Consider the following 19998-nt stretch of genomic DNA (forward strand, 5'->3'; position numbering starts at 1 on the left):
TTTGCCTCCACGTCAGCGCCAGAGCAGAAGGAGAGTGGGCTCTGCCCACTTCCAGGTTTTAAAGCACCTGGCGGGACGCTGATGGTGTTGGCTGCTTGGGAGGGACACAGGCTTGTTAAGTGTTGTTTGTCCCTTCTGGCGGGGCCTAACCTTCCCATTTTCCTCATTAGGGTGACAGGGGTGTCATTATGTCTGAACCCACGCCCCGAAGCAGGCGGTCCCTTTGGTGCATCATTTTGCCTGCGCATCAGGTCGTGCAAAATTTCCATTCCCTCAGTCAGACTCCCTTTGCTTTGCGTGTGCCGCACCGCCATCAAGTGGCTTGGCTCCTGACCCATTGCTTCCCGCTGTCCAATCTACGGAAGAACCGGAATGGACGCGTTTCCCGTCTAGGGTGGTATAGGATGTCTCCAATACCAACAAAGCCATTGTGGATATATTGGGACGTTTGTCGGCAGAAGATGGGAGACCAGGGGGTCACCCAAAGAGGTTCCCGTACAAACTTCTGTCTCTCGCCAGCAATTGCATCACCACGGCCGCCCTGGCGAAAGTCCCCTCTGTTCCGGTGTAGCGTCCCTCACCAAGGGGCCGCACACTGAAAGTGGCGATCCGGCTGGAGTCAGGGGGCAGAAGACTTCGAGGCAGTCCGACTCTAGGGATCATGGGTCTTGTGCCCATTGCGGCCGTCCCACAAAACGGGCCAGAACTTCCCATCTCAAAAGGGGCTCTGTGTCTCCCATGTCCTCAGCTTCTCCTCCTGCTAGAGAGTCTCACTCAGACATGTCCTCAGTTGAAGAAGCATGTTCCGAGGACAGAAGGTCAGATGAGGATGTTGTCTCATCGGAGGGTCAGTTGCCCAAACTATCCTCTATGGTGGACAATTTAATTACGGCAGTTATTGAGAAGTTGCAGGTTGAGGATCCAGCTCAGTCATCTGCCAGCGTGGGTGTTTCCTTTAGGAAGTCCTGTCATTCGCACAAGTGTTTCCCCGGCCACCAGGAGTTTGATTCCTCTCTCTCCAAGGAGTGGAATTTACCTGATAAACATTTCATGTTGCCCAAATGCTTGAACATCCTTTTCTGGAGGATTTGACTAAGAAATGGTTGACTCCACCTACAGTGGACCCGGCAGTTTCCCGCTTGGCTAAACTTACTACCTTGCTAATGGGGCTTCTTTTTCTGATATCAAAGATAAGAAGCTGGAAGCGTTTGCAAAATCTGCCTTTGAAGCAGTGGGCACAGGACTGCAGCTGGTGTTTGCCTCTACATGGGTGAGCAAGGCTATGGGAGAGTGGGCAAGTAATTTACGTGAGGGTCTAGACTCGGGAGTCCCCCTCCGAGGGACTGCCCGTAATTTTCGTGGCCCCAGATTGGCCGCGCAGGATGTGGCGCGCATCCCTAGTCGAACCTCTTGCCGACGAACCTTGGCGTCTTCCTCTTCGGGAGGACTTGCTGTCGCAGGGGCCGATCTTCCACCCGAATTTAGGGTCGCTACATTTAACGGCATGACTGTTGAAGCCACCATACTGAAGGCTGAGTTTTTCGGATGCAGTGGTCCAGACTATGATTTGTGCTGTCTCCCGTTCGTTTTTCTTTGCCGCGACTTTTGGCTTTCCTGCAGTCGGGCAGTTGGGGCTGGCTCTCAGCTCTCTCAAAGGGCAAGTGTCGGCTCTCTCCATTCTTTTTCAGCGAAATTTAGCTTCGCTTTCGAAGGTTCAGACTTTTCTGCAGCCCCCCTTCCGTCATCCATTGGATCTTAATCTAGTGCTCAACTCTCTCCAATCTTCTCCGTTTGAGCCTTTGCAGCAGGTGTCGCTGTGCTTCCTGTCTTATAAGGTAGATTTTTTGGTTGCAATTACTTCTATCCGCAGAGTGTCGGAACTCGCTTCTTTGTCATATCGGTCGCCCTTCCTGATCCTCCATCAGGATAAGGTGGGCCTTTGCCCTGTGCAGTCCTTCTTGCCGAAGGTGGTGCCATCATTCCATCTAAATGAGGAGATTATTCTTCCTTAATTTTGTCCAGAACAGTCGCTCCATACTCTGGATCTGGTGCGTATCTATCTGTCCCAAACAACATCTTTCAGGTGGACGGATTCCCTGTTCGTGATTCCAGAGGGGCCGCGACAAGGGCTGGCAACGTCAAATACTTCCTTTTACAGATGGATTTGTTTGGCTATTGTGGAAGAGTACCGGGCCCCGCCCTTCCGGGTGATTGCTCATTCGGCTCGGGCAGTGGGGGCCTCTTGGGAAGTGCATCAAGGGGCTTCGGCCCTTCAGGTGTGCAAGGCGGCAACCTGGTCATCTTTGCATACTTTTTCTAAGTTTTACAGAGTTCACACCTTTGCATCTTCTGACGCTTCTTTGGGGCGTAGAGTTTTGCAAACAGCAGTTCTCTGATTGGAAGGGGGGGGGGGGGGGTGTAGTTAGGCCCACCCTCAGGGACTTCTCTGGAATGTCCCATGGTCAATGCCTGTGTCCCCTAATGAGACGGATGAGAAAACTAGATTTTTGTACTCGCCGTAAAATCTGTTTCTCTTCTGTATATTGGGGAACACAGCTTCCACCCAGTTTTTTGTTTATGGGCCTTTTCGGGCCTGTCTGGTTCTTGGTTTGTACATAATGTAATTTTCTTGTGTCTGGCTTCTCCTACTGCTTTTGGACTAAACCAGACATGCTCAACCTGCGGCCCTACAGCTGTTGTAAAACTAGAACTCCCACAATGCTCTGCTGTAGGCTGATAGCTGTAGGCTGTTCAGGCATGCTGGGAGTTGTAGTTTTGCAACAGCTGGAGGGCCTCAGGTTGAGCATGCCTGCGCTAAACTGTTTAGCTTGGTCCCTGCAGGAAGGGATAATATGCATGCGCAGACCTGGAAACTGGATCCGTTTTACCGGAACACTTGCATTAATACATTGTTTTACCGGAACCGGCATTAATACATTTCAATGGAAATTAATGCCGGATCCGGTATTCAGGCAAGTGTTCCGGAATTTTGGCCGGAGAAAATACCGCAGCATGCTGCGGTATTTTCTCCGGCCACATACCGTAAGAGGGACTGAATTGATGGATCCTGATGTATACTGAACGGAATGCTCTCCATTCAGAATGCATTAGGATTAAACTGATCAGTTTTTTTCCGGTATTGAGCCCCTAGGACGGAACTCGATACCGGAAAAGAATAACGCTAGTGTGAAAGTACCCTAACATGCAATAAATCTTGAAATAGTTACCATGAGTGAACTGGAATAGAGGCTAAAAATGTTCTGGCGGAATTCTTTTAAAGCTCGTTTGAAAAGAACATCAACCATAGAATCCTTCTTTCCATCTTCCGAATCCAGATCACCGATCTGCAGGAGAAAACAAAACTCATGAATAGAGAGAGTAAAACATTACAAAACTTTCATTATGATATCTGGGGCTAGTCTGGTTTCTTATGAAATAACCATTTATGGTACTTCGCAATGTGTTATTGATTAATCCATTGATAAATCAATCCAGTTCTCATCCAGTATCCAGTACTCAAGTACCTAATATCCTGGACAAACGGGAACTCAGATCTGGAGAAGATTCACAGGTTGAATAATAAATATAAAGATACACATTTAAGAATTAAGAATCTCCCCTTTTTTTTTTGCCTAAACAACTTTACCTTTTTCAGCAAAAATTCGTCCATACATTTCAAGTCACTGGCACTGCAAATGATTTGAGCCCGCTCATCCTGCCATTGTGCAGGTTCCAAAGCAGCACTACTGATCTTCAAACTCCTTCTACGTTGCACCTTAGGCGATGGGTCCTTATTCTCCTTCTCACGTCCTCGGCTAAGATCAGGACTATGAGGAACAAGCAATAATCCAGGATCCCCTGGGAGACAGCCAAAGTCAAACATGTTTAATATCCACTAACAGAAAAGGGCTTAGCCTATTTAAAATATAGGTTGTAAAAACACTGATGTAGGGGACACAGGGCTAGTCTCTGCCAAAAGGCAGTAGAGTAAGTCTGTATGTTAGAAATGACCGTGCGTGAACAAAGCAACAGAAGGTGAAGATTGTGAGGATGTTAAAACTTCAGAAATCCAAAGATAAAGCAAGGATGCACAGAGTGCAGCAATAACGCTGATCGCTGAAATTTAACCCTTCAAATGCCATGGTCAATTGTGACCACAGCATCTGGTGCAGCTCCTGGGGCCTGAACTGCTCACCTGCGTAGACATCGGGGGAGTCGTTAGTCTGCAGTGGTAACCTCAAGCCTTCTAGCGGCTGTCATGGCTACCACAGTGGTGCTATTACTCGTGGCAGGGCTCTATAGGAATGTATTCAATCTTCCATAGACTGCAATGGTAATTCATTGCAGTCTATGGAAGAAGTGATTTGATGATCACATGTTCAGGTCCCCTAGCGGGACTTAAAAAAAAAAAAGTAAGAGTTAAAAAAATAAAAATATTATATATATACACATACATATACACACATACATATATATATTTATATATATAATCATCCTTTCCCTATATTAAAAGTAAAATTGAATAGACAATAAAAAAATAAAGATCATTTGCACCACCACCCCCCAAAATGTCTGTACTATTAAAATATAAACATATTTTTCCTGTACGGTGAACGCAGTAATGGGGAAAAAAAAATAAAAAATGGCTGATTTGCCATTTTATTTCATCACTTCACCTCTCAGAAAAATGGAATAAAAAGTGATCCAAATGTCACACAAACTCCAAAATGGTATCAATAAAAAACGACAGATCACCTCACAAAAAAGCCCTCACACAGCTATGTAGACATAACTACAAAAAGGTAATGAGGATCAAAATATAGCGAATCCAAGAAAAACATTTTTTTTTTCCAAAGTTTAGATTTTTGTCAGTATAAAAATATTTGCAGGTTTTGCTTTTTCGTTTAGTTTCCCTGCATTCCGGGCCATTTTTTTCCCCCCTTTCACTTTAGCCGCATGAGGGCTTGTTTTTTGTGGGACAAATACTTTTTAATAGCATCATTTAATATTGCATAGAATGCAGGGGGAAGCTGGAAGAAAATTCCAAATGGGGTGAAATTTGCTCTCAAAAATATCATTACCATACTGAGTCTGGGTTAACTATCGGCAGTTGTATTGTTATGGCAGACATTTTTTTAAATATTTTTAAATAAAATATATGTGTAGGCAGCACAGCAACTCGCTTACCATCACTGAAATGGATTCCTTCTTTCCCTAAAGTATCTGTGTCCATCTCTAGCACCTCTGTCTGTGGTGTCAACTTTTCTGCTGCTTTCATCTTCCCCCAAAAGCGAATTTTTCCTCTCTGAGGTCTGACATGACAAATAAATCAATGATATATACAATCTCAAACAATATGTACATACTGTATATCATCTACACATAAAAAGATTTTGTTCCTTTTTTCAACACCAAATAAAAAGACGAGTCTTGCAGTGGAGATGCGATAGTGCAAATGCGCTTTGGAGAACTGTTCAAAAATTGCTTACCTAGAGTCTTGCTCTGTAGTGCGGTGAGCAGGTAGTAAGCGGGACATCTCTCCTTGAGACACAGCTTTTTGAAGTTTGCTGAGCCTCTCCACACCCTGAATTTTCTGTAACATCTGGGAGAAATAAGTAAATTTCAGACACAGCTAAGATATCTGTAAGGCAGAAGACCTATGATACAAGTTGCCTGTGAAAATATCATAAGATTGTCCAAAGGAAGATCATGTTTATACATTTACCCTACAACCTCTTATATTTTCTGGACAGTCAAATGTTCGTACAGGTAGTACTTATAAAGGATAAATGGCGACTTTAAGATCAGCCAACATCTACTGCATTCATTGTTCTACTCAGGCCTGGTAGATTTGATTCCGTCTTTAACACTATTGATATGCTCTAATGTTTCCAACCTATTAGGCGTACAACAGGATATCATAAAGGGAATCAGTCAACTCATTTTTACCTATTAATCTACTGCCAGAAGACTATATATATATATGTAGCCGACATACACAGCATGTAGAGCATACCTTTATTTTCCCTTGCCGGTGGCTTCAAGCCCTAGAAAAAAAAGTCTGATTCGATGTAGAAATGATGGGCCAAGTGCCCAGTGGGGAGGTCCACATACCAGCAAGTGCCCAGGCCTCCTTCTCCTAGCCAGCCAAACCTCTTCCAGGTGTCATGTACTGCGCATGTTCTAGGTGCATGCACAGAACATTTTATGTTGCCACTGCCACAGTTGGTAATGTACATCTGCTGATCACTGTGCCTCTGTGTAATTTCAGAGTGGGTAAACGTGACATTGGCAGGAGAGGGATATGTCAATTATGAGCCTGGGGGAGAAGCAGGGGTTCGGCACTTGCCACGCTATATATGCTAAATTTGCATATTGGGTCAAACTTCTTTTTCTGTGACACAGAACCACTGGCAAAAGAAAAAAAATGCTCCACATGCTGCTTATGTCAGCTACAGGCTGCTGGTAATATTTAATAAGTGAAATGAGCTGGCACACTCCCTTATAAATAGTCTGCAAATAATTACTATACTTGCGTTAAAGGGTATTAGTCACCAGCAACCTTGACTATTATCTGCAGTAAAAAATGAGTAGTCCAGATCAATATTTTTCATTTTCCTACTGCCCTACATTTCAGGATTTAAAGCTGCGCAGAAATACATTGTCAGGGAGTGTCGTGCATGCACACAGGAGCCCAACTCCATTATGTTAGCACAGCACTCCTTACTGTGTATTTAAGAGCAGCTTAGAGAGCTGACAGTGCGGGAACGGACGCAGTAATAAAATAAAAATGGTGGACTCTGGACACCTTATGTACAGCACAACTCATGCATTACTGCTGATAATAGTCCAGAATCATGGTGACAGATTCCCTTTAAAGAGGACCTGTCACCAAAAATGCAATGTAATCTGTATGCAGCATATTATAGACCATCAAAAAATTCTGCAAAACTTGTCACTTGTACATCAAAACCTTTGCTATTTATATACTTATGACCACTTCCTGTCGACACCTACCCCGTGTATAGCTATCAGTGACTGACAGCTATCTCTGTATACACACTTACACAGAGAATGCTATCAATCACTGATAACACCTCCCCCATGTACAGCTATCAGTGACTGACAGCTACCTCTGTATACACACTTACACAGAGAAGGCCATCACTGATAACACCTCCCCCGTGTACAACAATCTGTGACTGACAGCTATCTCTATATATACACAATTACACAGAGAATGCTATCACTGAGAACACCTCCCCTGTGTACAGCTACTGTATCAGTGACTGACTGCTATCTCTGTATACACACTTACACAGAGAATGCTATAAATCCCTGATAACACCTCCCCCATGTACAACCATCTGTGACTGACAGCTATCTCTATATACACATTCACACAGACAATGCTATCAATCACTGATAACACTTCCCACATGTAGAGCGGAGATAAAAAAATAACAGGGATTTCAATGGATAAATTGGAAAGTTTTACTGAATCTTTTTCCATAAAACTATATATATCAATCTGCTCAGCTCCTCTTGCTCTATAACATGCTGCCTACAGATTGCATACATTTTTTGGTGAAAGGTTGTCTTAATCTGAGAGATTGGTTCGCTGAAGCATGCGGTCTAAAAATCCATATATAACTATGTTGATAGACAGATTACACCTAGCAATCTGAGGTCTAGTGAGGTCTGAGGAAGCGCGAAACGGCTGTAGCCTTTTGACTGTGCTGTGCCTGCATCCATCTTGTTTTATCTACAAATAAAGCTGCGAAGATTTTAGGTGAGTGCCGTGTGCTGTTGTGGATTATCGTACACCTAGCAATCTATTTCCGGCATTGCCGGAACTAAGCTGCAAATGTGAAAGAAGCCTAAGATAAATATAACCATTCAACATAGGATAATTATGCTAACTAACTATTACGGCATCTTATTAGTCGGCCTCATATAAAAGCATTCTTTACTTTATTTTATACCTGTGAATGCCAGCCGAAAGAAAGAAAAGTTTGTTCAAAGGACAAAAAATTGTTTGCAAACCAACACATCCTAATGCTCTCAATAAAAAATATTAATATCACAAAATACTACTTCTAAATCAGGATTTTAACATTTAAAAAAAACGCACAAGTAGGAACAATACACAAAAACATCACAAATTATTGAGTACAGCTACTCCAGATTATTAACAGTATTCTGGATTGGTGGTGTGCCCTTATGGCACGCAATTTTATTTTTATTTTTTGGAGCAGGTCACAGAAATCATTTTGTGTGTGCCTGGCACTACACTCACAATTGTAGGGTATTATTGAATCTGTACAGAAGTGCAACCTGGTATCCAAATGAGACCAATTAATCGTTTATTTCAAATATATATTTTGATTGATTTTAGAGTGCCAGTGTGAGAAGCTTCCCTTATCCAAGGAGTGTACAACCTGAGGCCAAGGGGCAGCATGTGGTCTGGATGCCATTCAGAGCTGCCCCCGACCAACTGGTCATAGACTTGCTTGTGTCTGGTGGCTGCTCACATATATTTTTCATGTTAGATAGAAATGTATTGGCACCTCTGGGTTGCACATATTGGCAGAATGGGGTATTTGGATCCCTGTATGACACTCCACCAAAGTGGACAGGTGGCCATGCAAGCATTTGGCTAATTTTATTGTACTTATGGAAGTAGTGAAACATTTGGCGGTTTTAGCATCTCACATAAAATACAATGGAGTACTAGGGGAAAGCAGACCTCATTCTCCCAATAGATGGGAGACCAGAAACTAGAGCCAGCAGGCAGGCTTTTGATATCCCATAAACATCTTAAATTGTAGTACCTTTTTATGTTTTTTTGTAGTCCCTGGGAAATGTTCAGTGAAAAAATGAGGCCCTGCGTCATCTGATCTTATTGCAAGAGGGCATTTTTTAATGCTAATCTAAAAGATTTAACATTTATAGAACAATATAGTCACTACCCAAATAAAAAAGTCTTAGTTGCAGTCACAAGTTAACTTGCATTGTGGTTCATGATGGCAAAGTCATTTGTGACCAAAAATTAAATACTTCTGGATTTTTTGCAACTGTTTTGGGTTGTTGAGTGTCACATCACGACTCCATTGATTATCGCATTGTGATCTTCATGTTATGCGGTACGTGTAGCCCAAGCCTAAACCTGGCCATAAACTTTATATGTGGTTTAGCAGACAGCTAGTCCTCCTGACCTTTCTATACACATACACACTGGGCTCTGCCTAGCGTGCATGTATTCTCAGTTGGGAGATGAAGAAAAACCCCTACCAGATACTTCTAGCAGCGACTAATTTACCTTGAAATGTACTTTGAAATGCAACATGCCCAACCCATCTTTGCCCCCCCCCCCCCCCCCACACACATTTGCATACATGTACATACAGTATAATCAGTATTAGGTTAATAATATATTGTAAGAGAATGTTAAATGTAGGATGTGTGTTAGTAGAGGGTTAGAAGTTGATAAAACGATCAATGTGAAGTGATGAAAAACATCTCTTGGGTGATACATAATATGTAATAGAAGTCTAAGCATTAGGAGGAAGTTTATACATAGCGGATGCCCTCAAAGAGTAATGCTAGACGTTCAGTGTCTGTTAATGGACTTTACCATTTCAGAGTCGCTGTGACATGCCTGGATCAGTCTGCCTGATTCCACAGTTGGGTCAGAGGGGGGAATCCGCTCCCCCTGTTCATCTGAATCCTCCTCAGAGTCTCCCCCCCCAAGACCTCCTCTAGTCATGAAATCTGATCGGGTTCGTGCCATACGAGCTTTCCGTCTATGTGGCGCCTGACAGACAAAATGACAACGGACATGGGGAACACAAAATAAAAACGCAAGCACGTGAAGGAGGAGGGTCAACAATCTACATAAAGGAACAGAGTAAATTCACATATCAAACTGGGAAAACCAAACATAATGGAATAACAGTATGGAATATCTACAAAGTGTAGGACGCAATAAAATAACATGTGGAAAACAAACAATGGGGACAGGCAGACAACTCACCTAAAGAAAGCCTAGGATTCAAACCTGTGAATGAAATCTCCTACACAGATTACTCTCTTTATTCTTGTGGCCAGAACGAAACTCACCTCACTTATTCCAGATGGCTCAGTGGCATCCAACCTCCTTGGAAGTTCACTGCGTGCAGATCGATGAGGTTGAAGGGAAGAATTGCTGTAATAAAAAGTTTTAAAATCAGTACAAGAAAGGGATAAATTCTGAAGATATAAAAAGGACTCATTACAGTCAGACATAAAGAACAAGTTCCTGTCATTTTTGTGAAAGAAAAAGCAAGATTTTTGTGAACTCACCTGTAAAATCTCTTTCTTGCTTAGTTAATTGGGGGACACAGGACTGTGGGTATAGCTGCTTGCTGCCACTAGGAGGCGACACTAGGCTGAAAAGTGATAATTCCTCCCCTGACGGCTATATCCCTCCAGCCTGGAGAGAGCATATCAGTTTGTGCCCAAGCAATAGGAGTAGGAGAAAAACCATACGGTAAACAACCAATAACTGACAAATGCCAGTCGGACCGAACCAGAACTGAGGACCATACTGGCCCACCAACCGTCATTATTTGCAGCAAACAGAAATCACTGGGTGGGAGTTGTGTCCCCCAATGAACTAAGCGAGAAAGATTTTACAGGTGAGTTCACAAAAATCTTGTTTTCTCGCTCGTATCATTGGTGGACACAGGACCGTGGGACGTCCTAAAGCAGTCCACGGGGAGGGAAACAAATCACACGCCCATGGAGAAAAACGCTCTCAAGGATGCGTAATCCACTGCCGCCTGCAAGACTTTGCTGCCTAGGAAGGATGCCCCGAAGACCAAGACACTGCCTTCTACAACTGGAAAGCTGATGCATGGAGGAGATGAACCCGAGAAGCACCGACCGCTGGTCAGGTGGGCCACAACTCCGCTGGGCAGTGCCTTGCCCCGGGAGCGGAATGCCCGAGCAACTGCCAAACAGATACACTTGGAAAACATCCCTTTGGAGGCCGCCAAGCTTTGACAAGGACGTCTAGGAAAAACCAGGTAAAGTTCGTACGGCGGAAGCGCTAGTCATGGACAAGCAAACCTTAGAGGCCAAATCACATGGCTGATGGAGAGCTCGCTCTCTATAATGTGAGGGAGAAAGAAGAGACACCCATGTCTGTGATGACGTGGAAGGCGGCGACTACATTCTGCAAAGACAGAAGATACTGGGTGGAGCACTGCCTTATGTTCATCAAAAAAGAAAAATGTACGTACAAGGAGCTATCAACTCCGAAAAACACCGGGTGGATGATCCCGCCACCCGGAATGCCGCCTTCCTAGAATGATGAGTAGGACCAAGCTGAGAGAAATACTCTTGCCGGGAAAAGTGCAATTACGACCTCCAACACCCCCACCGTACCCGAGGAACCCTGGTAAAGTGGAAAAAATAGAGATGGGATTCCAGAGCCGTACAACCCATGGCTACTGGTCTTACAGACAGAAGGGGGAAGGTGGTCAGCCATCCAGCTCGAGGAGGGACAGGAAAGGAAAAGGGTGTTCCGTTCGAAGAACGAAACCCCTACCAGCGGTGGCAAGGCGTGACAGACACCCGCTCTGCTCGGCGTGGGGAGACTCGTAGTCCACCCCCGGAAGGAGCCGTGAAAGGAGTGACCACCATTGGCTTGAGGTGACGTAGACATTACTCATATCTGAGAAGAGGTAGTACCGATGGCGTCCCAGCATCAAAAGCGGGTACCGACTGTTGCCATGGCCCACCTGTGAAGGAAGCCAAGGCATCTAGTGTCGTGGCGTAGTTGAATCATAGCATGCAAAGATGCCTAGTGATTCCCCAGTTAACGGATCACTTGTGGAAGGGGGTAATGCCACAGGAAGCATGGTAATGGCAAACGACTGATGGAATAGCATCCAGTGGAAGTGCAATCCTCCGGTTAAGGAAGGGGGTAGCACGATAGTCAGAACCGCATCCAACGGTAGTGTAATTAACCCACCTATGGAGGGGGGTAATGCCTACGGTAAGCACTGCACTCAGTGGCAGTGCAATCACGCCACCTATGAAAGCTAGTAACATATACGGCAAGTACTGTATCCCGAGGTAGTGCAAGTACACCACCTATGGAATTCCCCCGCCGAATGGACAAGAGGCAGGAAGGGGTTAAATCCCTTAAAATTAAGGTACAGGGCCTGCAGAGAGAAAATACCAGATAAACCGATGCCGGCTGCAAAGAGGTGGCTGACCATGAAGGGTTAAGCCTGCCTTGAGTACCAGGGGCAGAGCTCAGCGGGCTCCTGGGGAATGGGGACAGCTAGGTGGGAAGAATTTGCACCTGAGGGACGAACTCGCCCCCTCCATACCTGGAATGAAAGTTGCGGCCTCAAAGCCGGGGCATAAAGTTTGGCGCACTGCCAACCGTGAAAACAGAGAGACTGGCACCCGGAATAACAGGAATGCGCCCTGCAGTTACCGGCCGCGGGAGCCCACCCCACAGGTCGGGAAGAATAAGCGCAGGTCGCAGGGCCTAAGGAGCCAGATAGGGGAACCCAGGCCCCCAGACATGGAAAGAGGCCCAAAAACATACGTTGGGGTAACGTGGGGGCCCACCCTGAAGAAAATGTCCTCCATTTTAGCACAAGGTGACCAAGGGGGGGGGGGAGCTGAGAATACTCACCCAATCCGGACTACTCACCCCATCTTCATCCTCTTCTCTTCACCCCTTCTCAGAGTACCAGCAGGGTCACCTCTTCAGCAGCTGGCACCCGAAGTGGTAGGAGACTGAAATGGTGGGGGGTCTCGCCAGATTCTTGGCTGGCGGGAAGCAGGGGAGCTGGGCTGCCCTGGTCCACTTTTGCTTCTTCGGGAGGTCGAGTGGTGAGGGAATCCGACACCGGTCTAGCTCCCGGGGAAGACAGAGGGGCAGGCGAGGAAAAAAATAAGAAAAAGGAAGCCGCCCTGCTAAAGCAGGGAGGTCTGCCTCCTACGACACTAAGCTAAAAACTGACATGCTCTTTCCAGGCCAAAGGGGGTATAGCCGGCAGGGGAGGAGTTATCCCTTTTCAGCCTAGTGTCGCCTCCTAGTGGCAGCAAGCAGCTATACCCACTGTCCTGTGTCCCCTAATGATACGAGCGAGAAAGAACATTCAACTTTACAAAAGCTAAAACTGAACAAAAGCCAAAAACAATAATAAAGGTTCATGTGCATGGCCATAATATGGCTCTGTTATAAACTGATCCGTAATAGGGCTGCCCATTGGTCCAGCAGGCCTCTACTGTACGTCTTCCTACCAGGGTTGCCAACTGTTCAGAAATTCCTGGGCAGTCCGTAAAAATAGGGGGCTTTTTTCCCAGTGTCCATGATTTTTTTGTTGGTACTTGAGCAGGTCATTTTGTAATTCTCAGCATTTGAGAGCTCACAGTAAATGCCCTTAATATGTTCACTATTAGTATCGGACCTATAGATATGCATCACTGATAATATTTATAGTTCTTTACAGTTTTCCAATTTGTTCGTAAAAACAAATGTTGGATGCAGTGATTTTTTGATAAATTGTCTAGATTAAATAACAATTTAGGTTGGCAACCCTGCTTCCTACCTACATTGTCATAAAGAAGCATATGAAGGATTATTCTGTCATATTCTGTAAGAATCCAATAAAAAAAACGGTGACACGTTCCTCCAGATTCCATATGTATGGAGGTATTCTCCTCTAGTTTCTATGTGATATCTCTGTATACATGGAGTTTGATGAAGCTCTTACAGAGGGGGAAGATAGAATATTACAACATCAGATGTGAAAATATGATAAAAAGATCATGAAAAACCATGGTACTCCTAACAACTATGCAAGTCCTGGTAGACCACTCAGGATATATTCACACATGGCAGATTTCGTGCAGAAATTTTTGTGACTGTTCTGTTTATCTGAACAGGGTTTGAAGAAATCTATGCATAGGCTGCATAAACAACACAATTTATATGTATGAAACAGATTTTCAGACTTTTTTTCAGCAAATCAACCAGGTGTGAATACACTGTAGCCTCAAACGATCATCTCCCTACAATATTCACACGCAGTGGTAATGGTGAAGCAGTTTCCTCTGCCGTTACTACACCACCTCAGCAAAAAAACATTTATCAAAATTGATGTGAAGAAAAACTGGCTTAGTTCCCCTTGGCAACCAAGCCAGTTTTCTTCACACCAAATTTGATAAATCTCCCCTAAACTGTGTATTTATATGCCCTTTTGTCTCAGTTTTCCTGCAATTGTGGTCAAAGTTTTGGATACATTAGGAACGGTGTCTATATAAACCAGAACCGCAATTCTGGGGGGAAGAGAGTCCACTTTTTAAATGCTAACATAATTGCCAGAGATGTCAATACAACACTTACTCTGAGTCACTACTAATGTTCCCTTTTGGGGTAAAAAAGATGTTGGAATTCACAGTGCTGTGCAACCAGGGACGTCTCCCTGAATCACCTATGTCTCCTGTCACATCTCCTTTGGGAGCTTCTCGTAACTCCCTTTGATCCAAGAACATGCTAACTGGACGGTTATTGTGCGAGACTAAACCAGTCTTCCCTTTAACGGTCAAGCCTTTGATCTCTGTCTTAGCAGGAGAGCTCTTCCAGTGCGTATTCTGTAACAGAAGAGACTGAGGCCTATCAGACTGATTCTTTGTGGTACTCTTTGAAAAGTGCAAACGGTTATCTGGATTATGTCCCTGTTGTTCCTGCAGTTTACGTTGTCTATCCAACTCTTGTTTTTCTTTGCGAATTTGCTCCATCATAAGTCTTTCTTTTTCTTGCTGCAGCTGCTTCTGAAGCTCCTCCTTTTCTTTATTAAGCTTCTGAAGTCTCTGAAGGACGGTGTCAGTGGGAGCAACTCCAAAATCATTGTGCTCCTGTGTTCTCAGCGTTCCCTGGTTTGGGACATAAAAGGTAGGGAGGCTACAGGAAAGTTGGGGCTCACGAGGGTGAGTCTTGTAAGAAAACGGGACGGAGGGTTTGGCTGGTGCACTTTCAGACAGTTCATATGCAGGAGGCGTTTGCCTCCAACTGGATGAAGAACCCCAGGCAATATCAACTGCATTGCTTGAAGGTGAAGGGGGATGATGGGGCGTGGAACATTTATGGATCTCAGAGGAGGCTTTGTTTTGTGATGGGACAGTTTTTATATCAGAGACAAGAGACTCTTTAACTGTAGGACTTGGTAAAGAAGTTTCAACAGATGATGTAATATGTCCATTAAAAGAAACATTTTCTTCTCTACCAGAGATTGAGTTTTCTCCAGAAGAAGCACAAGGTATGCCATTAGAATGAGAATAAGGTGACCCGCTATTGGAGTGTGTTTTTACCGGTGAAGAACTGGAGCTTACTTTGCTAGAAATGGAAGAACTTGGGTGTTCATTACTGGAGTGAATTGTTGGTTTGTCATCACTAGTCTGCGTTTCATATCTAGGAGTGTTTGCCAAGTCTCTCGTAGGTGAGCTAACAGATTTGCTTATCTGAGAACTCACTGGTTTAGAGTCAGGTTCTTGAGAAATCAAAGATCTGGGTATTTCAAAGAGGTCTTGTGAAAGTTCACTGGAATTTTCAGGATGTCTATGAGTTGGGGAGCTGAATGGTTTGTTGTAGGTAGATTCCACATTTGTTGTAGGTTCCTCAGAAGGCTGTGTATTTTCTTCACAGCTTATAAGTTCCAAGCTGCCAAAAGACCCCTCACTTTCAGGGGTATCTGGAACTTTATTTAGAATTAATTCTGCAGACCAACGCCTCTCATCTGATGGAGACGCGCCTCCACTACTACGTACTTTCAGCAACTCAAGACTAAATTGTGCCTGCTCTAGCTCTCTCATGCGACGGCTTTCTCTTTTGGCTCGGACCACCTTCCTTTGATTAGGATCCTCCAAGGATTTTGGTCTCTCTCTAAACTGAACTTCACCAGCCCTTCCAGGGAGTGCTGCATTTAAGGAGCTTGTTTGGCTTTGTTCAGAGATGTCTTCCCAGTGACTAACATCAGTGTCAGGAGATTGCAATGGGGAATTGAAGACGGCATTATCTTCTAGGGAATTGTCCTGCATCGAGTAGTTTGGCACGTCTTCCTTTAATGACCGTACCCTGAATAAAAAAAAAAGAAAGAAAAAGTAACGATTTGCCAATACCGAAAGATTAAAATCTCTGCTATAATGTAATACATTACCTTCGCCTTGTTATAAATCCTCTGCATGCTGCTTGTAATGTAACAATGTCCTTTCTCTTGCATTTATACTGCCTCCTTGCGACATGGCCCCTCCAGGCAGTTTGGATGCATATTGCTGCCCTCTGCCTATGAAGCCAAGATTTTCGCCAAAATGTCTGTATGATAACAGTTGATTCTGTTATCTGTTGGTAATCTTTTCTAGCTTTATAACCTTTCCACCAGGACTGGATAATGCAAGCAGCCTGATGAAGGGTATGTTCTTTGGCTTGCATTTCCTCTTCACTCGACCTTTTCTTGTAATGCCTCCAGTATCTCTGTAATAAAACCAAATATAGAGAAACTGGCGTAAATTATACCTCAGATCTAGCTGGCGTAGATATGAATTTCTGGTTCACAGCAGGCCAGAGACGTTCCTAATTTTTTAAGAGCCGTGTTCATCTCGCTTCAGCACACAGGGGATTAGGCCTGGCCTATGAAACATCAGTCTTGACAAAATCCCCCTGTATATACCTGAATAGTGATAGCAGCATCCTTAAGGTGCAAAAATCTCTTGCGCTGCAGCATGGCTCTTATCCACCGCTGTAACAGAACGGTGCGCTGTAATACTGTCTGATGTAACATGTCTCGGAGGCACTGTCGCTCCTGTTCCTTCAGAAAAACCTAAAAGGAAATTAAAAAATTAAAATCATTTAAGTCCAAAAATATATGCAAAAAAGTAAACAGAAAACAGGAGCAAGATAGTAAATGTATCATTTTATTGGCAGGAAAAGTGGTAGATTATTCTGCTTACCATGGTTTTGCCAACTTGATACTGATCTGGGCTGTGACTCATCTTCCAAAAGAATTCCTGGATACTCTGGCGGGTAGGGGTAGCATTTTTTGGCAATAATACTGAAAACTGAGTGACAAAGTCCTAGGAAAGACAACAATATTTATTATAGTATATATGATGTTTACTAAGATCAGTAAATAAAATCCCACAAACTCTATTGTGGTCAAATAACTTACTAACCAAGGTTGCAACACATCAAATCTTTGTTAAGCAAAATTATATATATATTTTTTTTTTTTTTATCAGATCATTTTTATTGTATAAACGTACAACAATAAGGCATTGTTACAAAGAATGAAACATGATGTATCACATATTTTGACATAAGGCGCCATTTCCACTATATAATATGATACAGCAACGAGTATCTATGCAAATTACATATATACTGGAACATACCCCATCCCCCCCCCTAACTCCCACTTCAGCTCTTAATGAATTGTCTATATATTAGCCATCATTAACCAGCCCACAGTCTTTCATACTTTTGAGGACATCCCCTCTTCCTGAACACCATTTTCTCATAAACTAACATCGTGTTTACTTTACTTCGAAATTCCTCAATGTCTGGAGGACATGACTGAATCCAATGTAGGGCAATAAGTTTCCTAGCCACATATAGTAATCGGCCAGCTGCAATCCTATCTGCCTGCTGCCCACCAATATCCGTTACATAACCCAGAACACAGACTTGGGATCTCAAGGTATTTGCAGTGAAAAGGTATTTTGAATCACTGCCAATACATCCGACCAGAAGCCATCTAGATGTGGACACTGCCACAACATATGTATTAAATCTGCCGGTTCTGCTTGGCATCGTGGACACTTTGCATCCGTCCTGATGCCGATACGGTGTAAAAAGACCGGAGTTTTGTAGACTCTATGTAGGATGAAAAGTTGTGACAATTTCCCACCTTCACTCAATAATACTTTTGGTATGGCTTCTAATATAGCTTCCCATTGTTCTTGGGGTATTTCACCTATGTCCTTCTCCCAACCCTTCATTCTGGATAAGGGGAACGCTTCCAGATATTTATCCAGTAGCATTTGATATATCATTGAGATAATCCCTTTTTTATCCCCTCTATCAACTATTAATTGTAGGGAAGCGTCTCTATGTACCTTGATATTACTATTTTTACACATCTCATTAAATGCGTGCCGTATTTGTAGGAACTGAAAGAAGCTACTTCTTGGTATATTGTGCTCCTCTTGTAATCTAGTAAATGTTTTGAGTGCTCCTTTCTCCATTAAATCCCCCATTTTGGTTACTCCCCTATTCTGCCATTGTTTGACAAAGCCCTTGAGATGCAGGAATTCAGGTACAATGTGATTATTCCACAGAGGTGTAAGTTCAGTGATTCCAACTGCACCCCTCAATTGTTTGACCTTCTCCCAAAATTTCCTCATCAGACAGACCAAATGTGTACGATTATCCACAAAGGGTGTTCCTGACCCCTCCAATATCCACAACAGTTCCCTTCCCCCCAATGCATGTTTAAGTATTTGACCTGTCATATCTGTTGTGCCACAATCTATCCAGCCCTTAAAAAGTGCTGACATTCAGGGATGCCCATTGTCGCCCTTATTGTTTGCTTTTGCAATAGAACCGCTTGCGGCGCATATTCGCTTATCAACGAATTCAGTGGGGTTTAGATACGGTGGGCTGCACAATAAAGTGGCTATGTACGCAGATGATACTCTGCTTTTTATGGGCGATACTGGTGCGTCCCTGGATGCGGCCATGGCATTGAATGACAGATTTGGTAGATTCTCTGGACTTCAGATAAATTGGCAAAAATCCTCTTTGATGCCAATAGATGGGCAGGCTTTGTCAGGTAGACAAGCAAATAGCCTGGTGCCATGGGTGGATAAATTTAAATATCTGGGACTATTTATAACACCGAGACTATCGGATTTTGAAGACCTTAATCTATCCCCATTGCTAGCTACTTTCAGGCTTAAAGTAAGGTCATGGTGTAGACTCTTTCTTTCGGTTGTAGGTAGAGTTAACCTTTTAAAAATGGTTATGATGCCCCAGTTACTGTATATACTGAATAATGCTCCCGTATGGATACCCCAGGATAGATTTAAGAAAATTCATTCTATATTTAGGGATCTTACTTGGAAATATGGGCAGGCTAGGATTAAACTGGAGACATTGCAATATACTAAGTCGGAAGGGGGCCTGGCTGTCCCCAATGCATGGATTTATTTTCTGGCTTCCCAGTGTCAACATTTCAAGGGATGGATTGAGTTGCAAGCTACAGATATGACAGGGCAGATATTGCAACATTGGTTGGGCAGTAGGGACCTCATGGGTATTTTGGAAGGCTCAGGGATGCATGCTGGGAGAGAAAAGCTCCCTCTTATTGAACTTATGAAAAAAGTTTGGGCAAAGGTGAAGCAGATAAGAGGTGTAGGTGGAATTAGTGAACTTTCCCCTATTGGAAAGAATCATCTGTTGCCCGAATTTTTTGCCATACCAGGACTTAGGAATTGGGAAACTTATGGGGTGACCAGAATAGGCCAATTAATCAAGGATAAGGTATGTAAGACATTTCAAAACCTGCAGCAGGAATTTAATGTTCCTAAGGGATGGTTTTATCAATATCTCCAAATGAGGCATGCCCTTGGGGTCACACTGCGGAAAGGATGTGCGATTGCTCAAATGGAGGTGGTTCATAAGCTTGTTCTCCCGTCAGGAGGAGGGAAAAGAGGGCTGATATCACAGCTGTATGCTCTTTTATTGGGAAAATTCCTGGAGGGGTTTCCGCTCACAAGAATGAAAAAATGGGAGGCTGACGTGGGGGTTATGTCTAAAGACAAGTGGGAAGATATATTGGAAGGAGTCCCCAAGGTGTCCTTGAGCGAACAGGGCAAATTATCCCAGCTGTTTATTATACATAGAGTGTACAAAACACCGGTGTTTTTAAAAAA

General features: G+C 43.7%; 1 protein-coding gene across 3 annotated transcripts in view; it reads right to left on the reverse strand.

Moving 5' to 3' along the window:
• The window catches only part of MYO9A (myosin IXA), a 114231-nt gene that overhangs the window by 29449 nt on the left and 64784 nt on the right, over positions 1-19998 (reverse strand). For all 3 annotated transcript variants that reach the window (XM_040413681.1, XM_040413679.1, XM_040413680.1), the window contains 10 exons: positions 17017-17139; positions 16737-16886; positions 16227-16540; positions 14417-16144; positions 10123-10207; positions 9638-9817; positions 5490-5602; positions 5188-5312; positions 3647-3858; positions 3228-3344 (listed from right to left, as the gene is read on the reverse strand). In XM_040413681.1, the coding sequence (XP_040269615.1) occupies positions 3228-3344; positions 3647-3858; positions 5188-5312; positions 5490-5602; positions 9638-9817; positions 10123-10207; positions 14417-16144; positions 16227-16540; positions 16737-16886; positions 17017-17139 (3147 nt within the window). The remainder of the gene's footprint in view (positions 1-3227; positions 3345-3646; positions 3859-5187; positions 5313-5489; positions 5603-9637; positions 9818-10122; positions 10208-14416; positions 16145-16226; positions 16541-16736; positions 16887-17016; positions 17140-19998) is intronic.

Source organism: Bufo bufo, chromosome 1 (assembly GCF_905171765.1).
Source record: "Bufo bufo chromosome 1, aBufBuf1.1, whole genome shotgun sequence".
NCBI classification, from domain to species: Eukaryota; Metazoa; Chordata; class Amphibia; order Anura; family Bufonidae; genus Bufo; species Bufo bufo.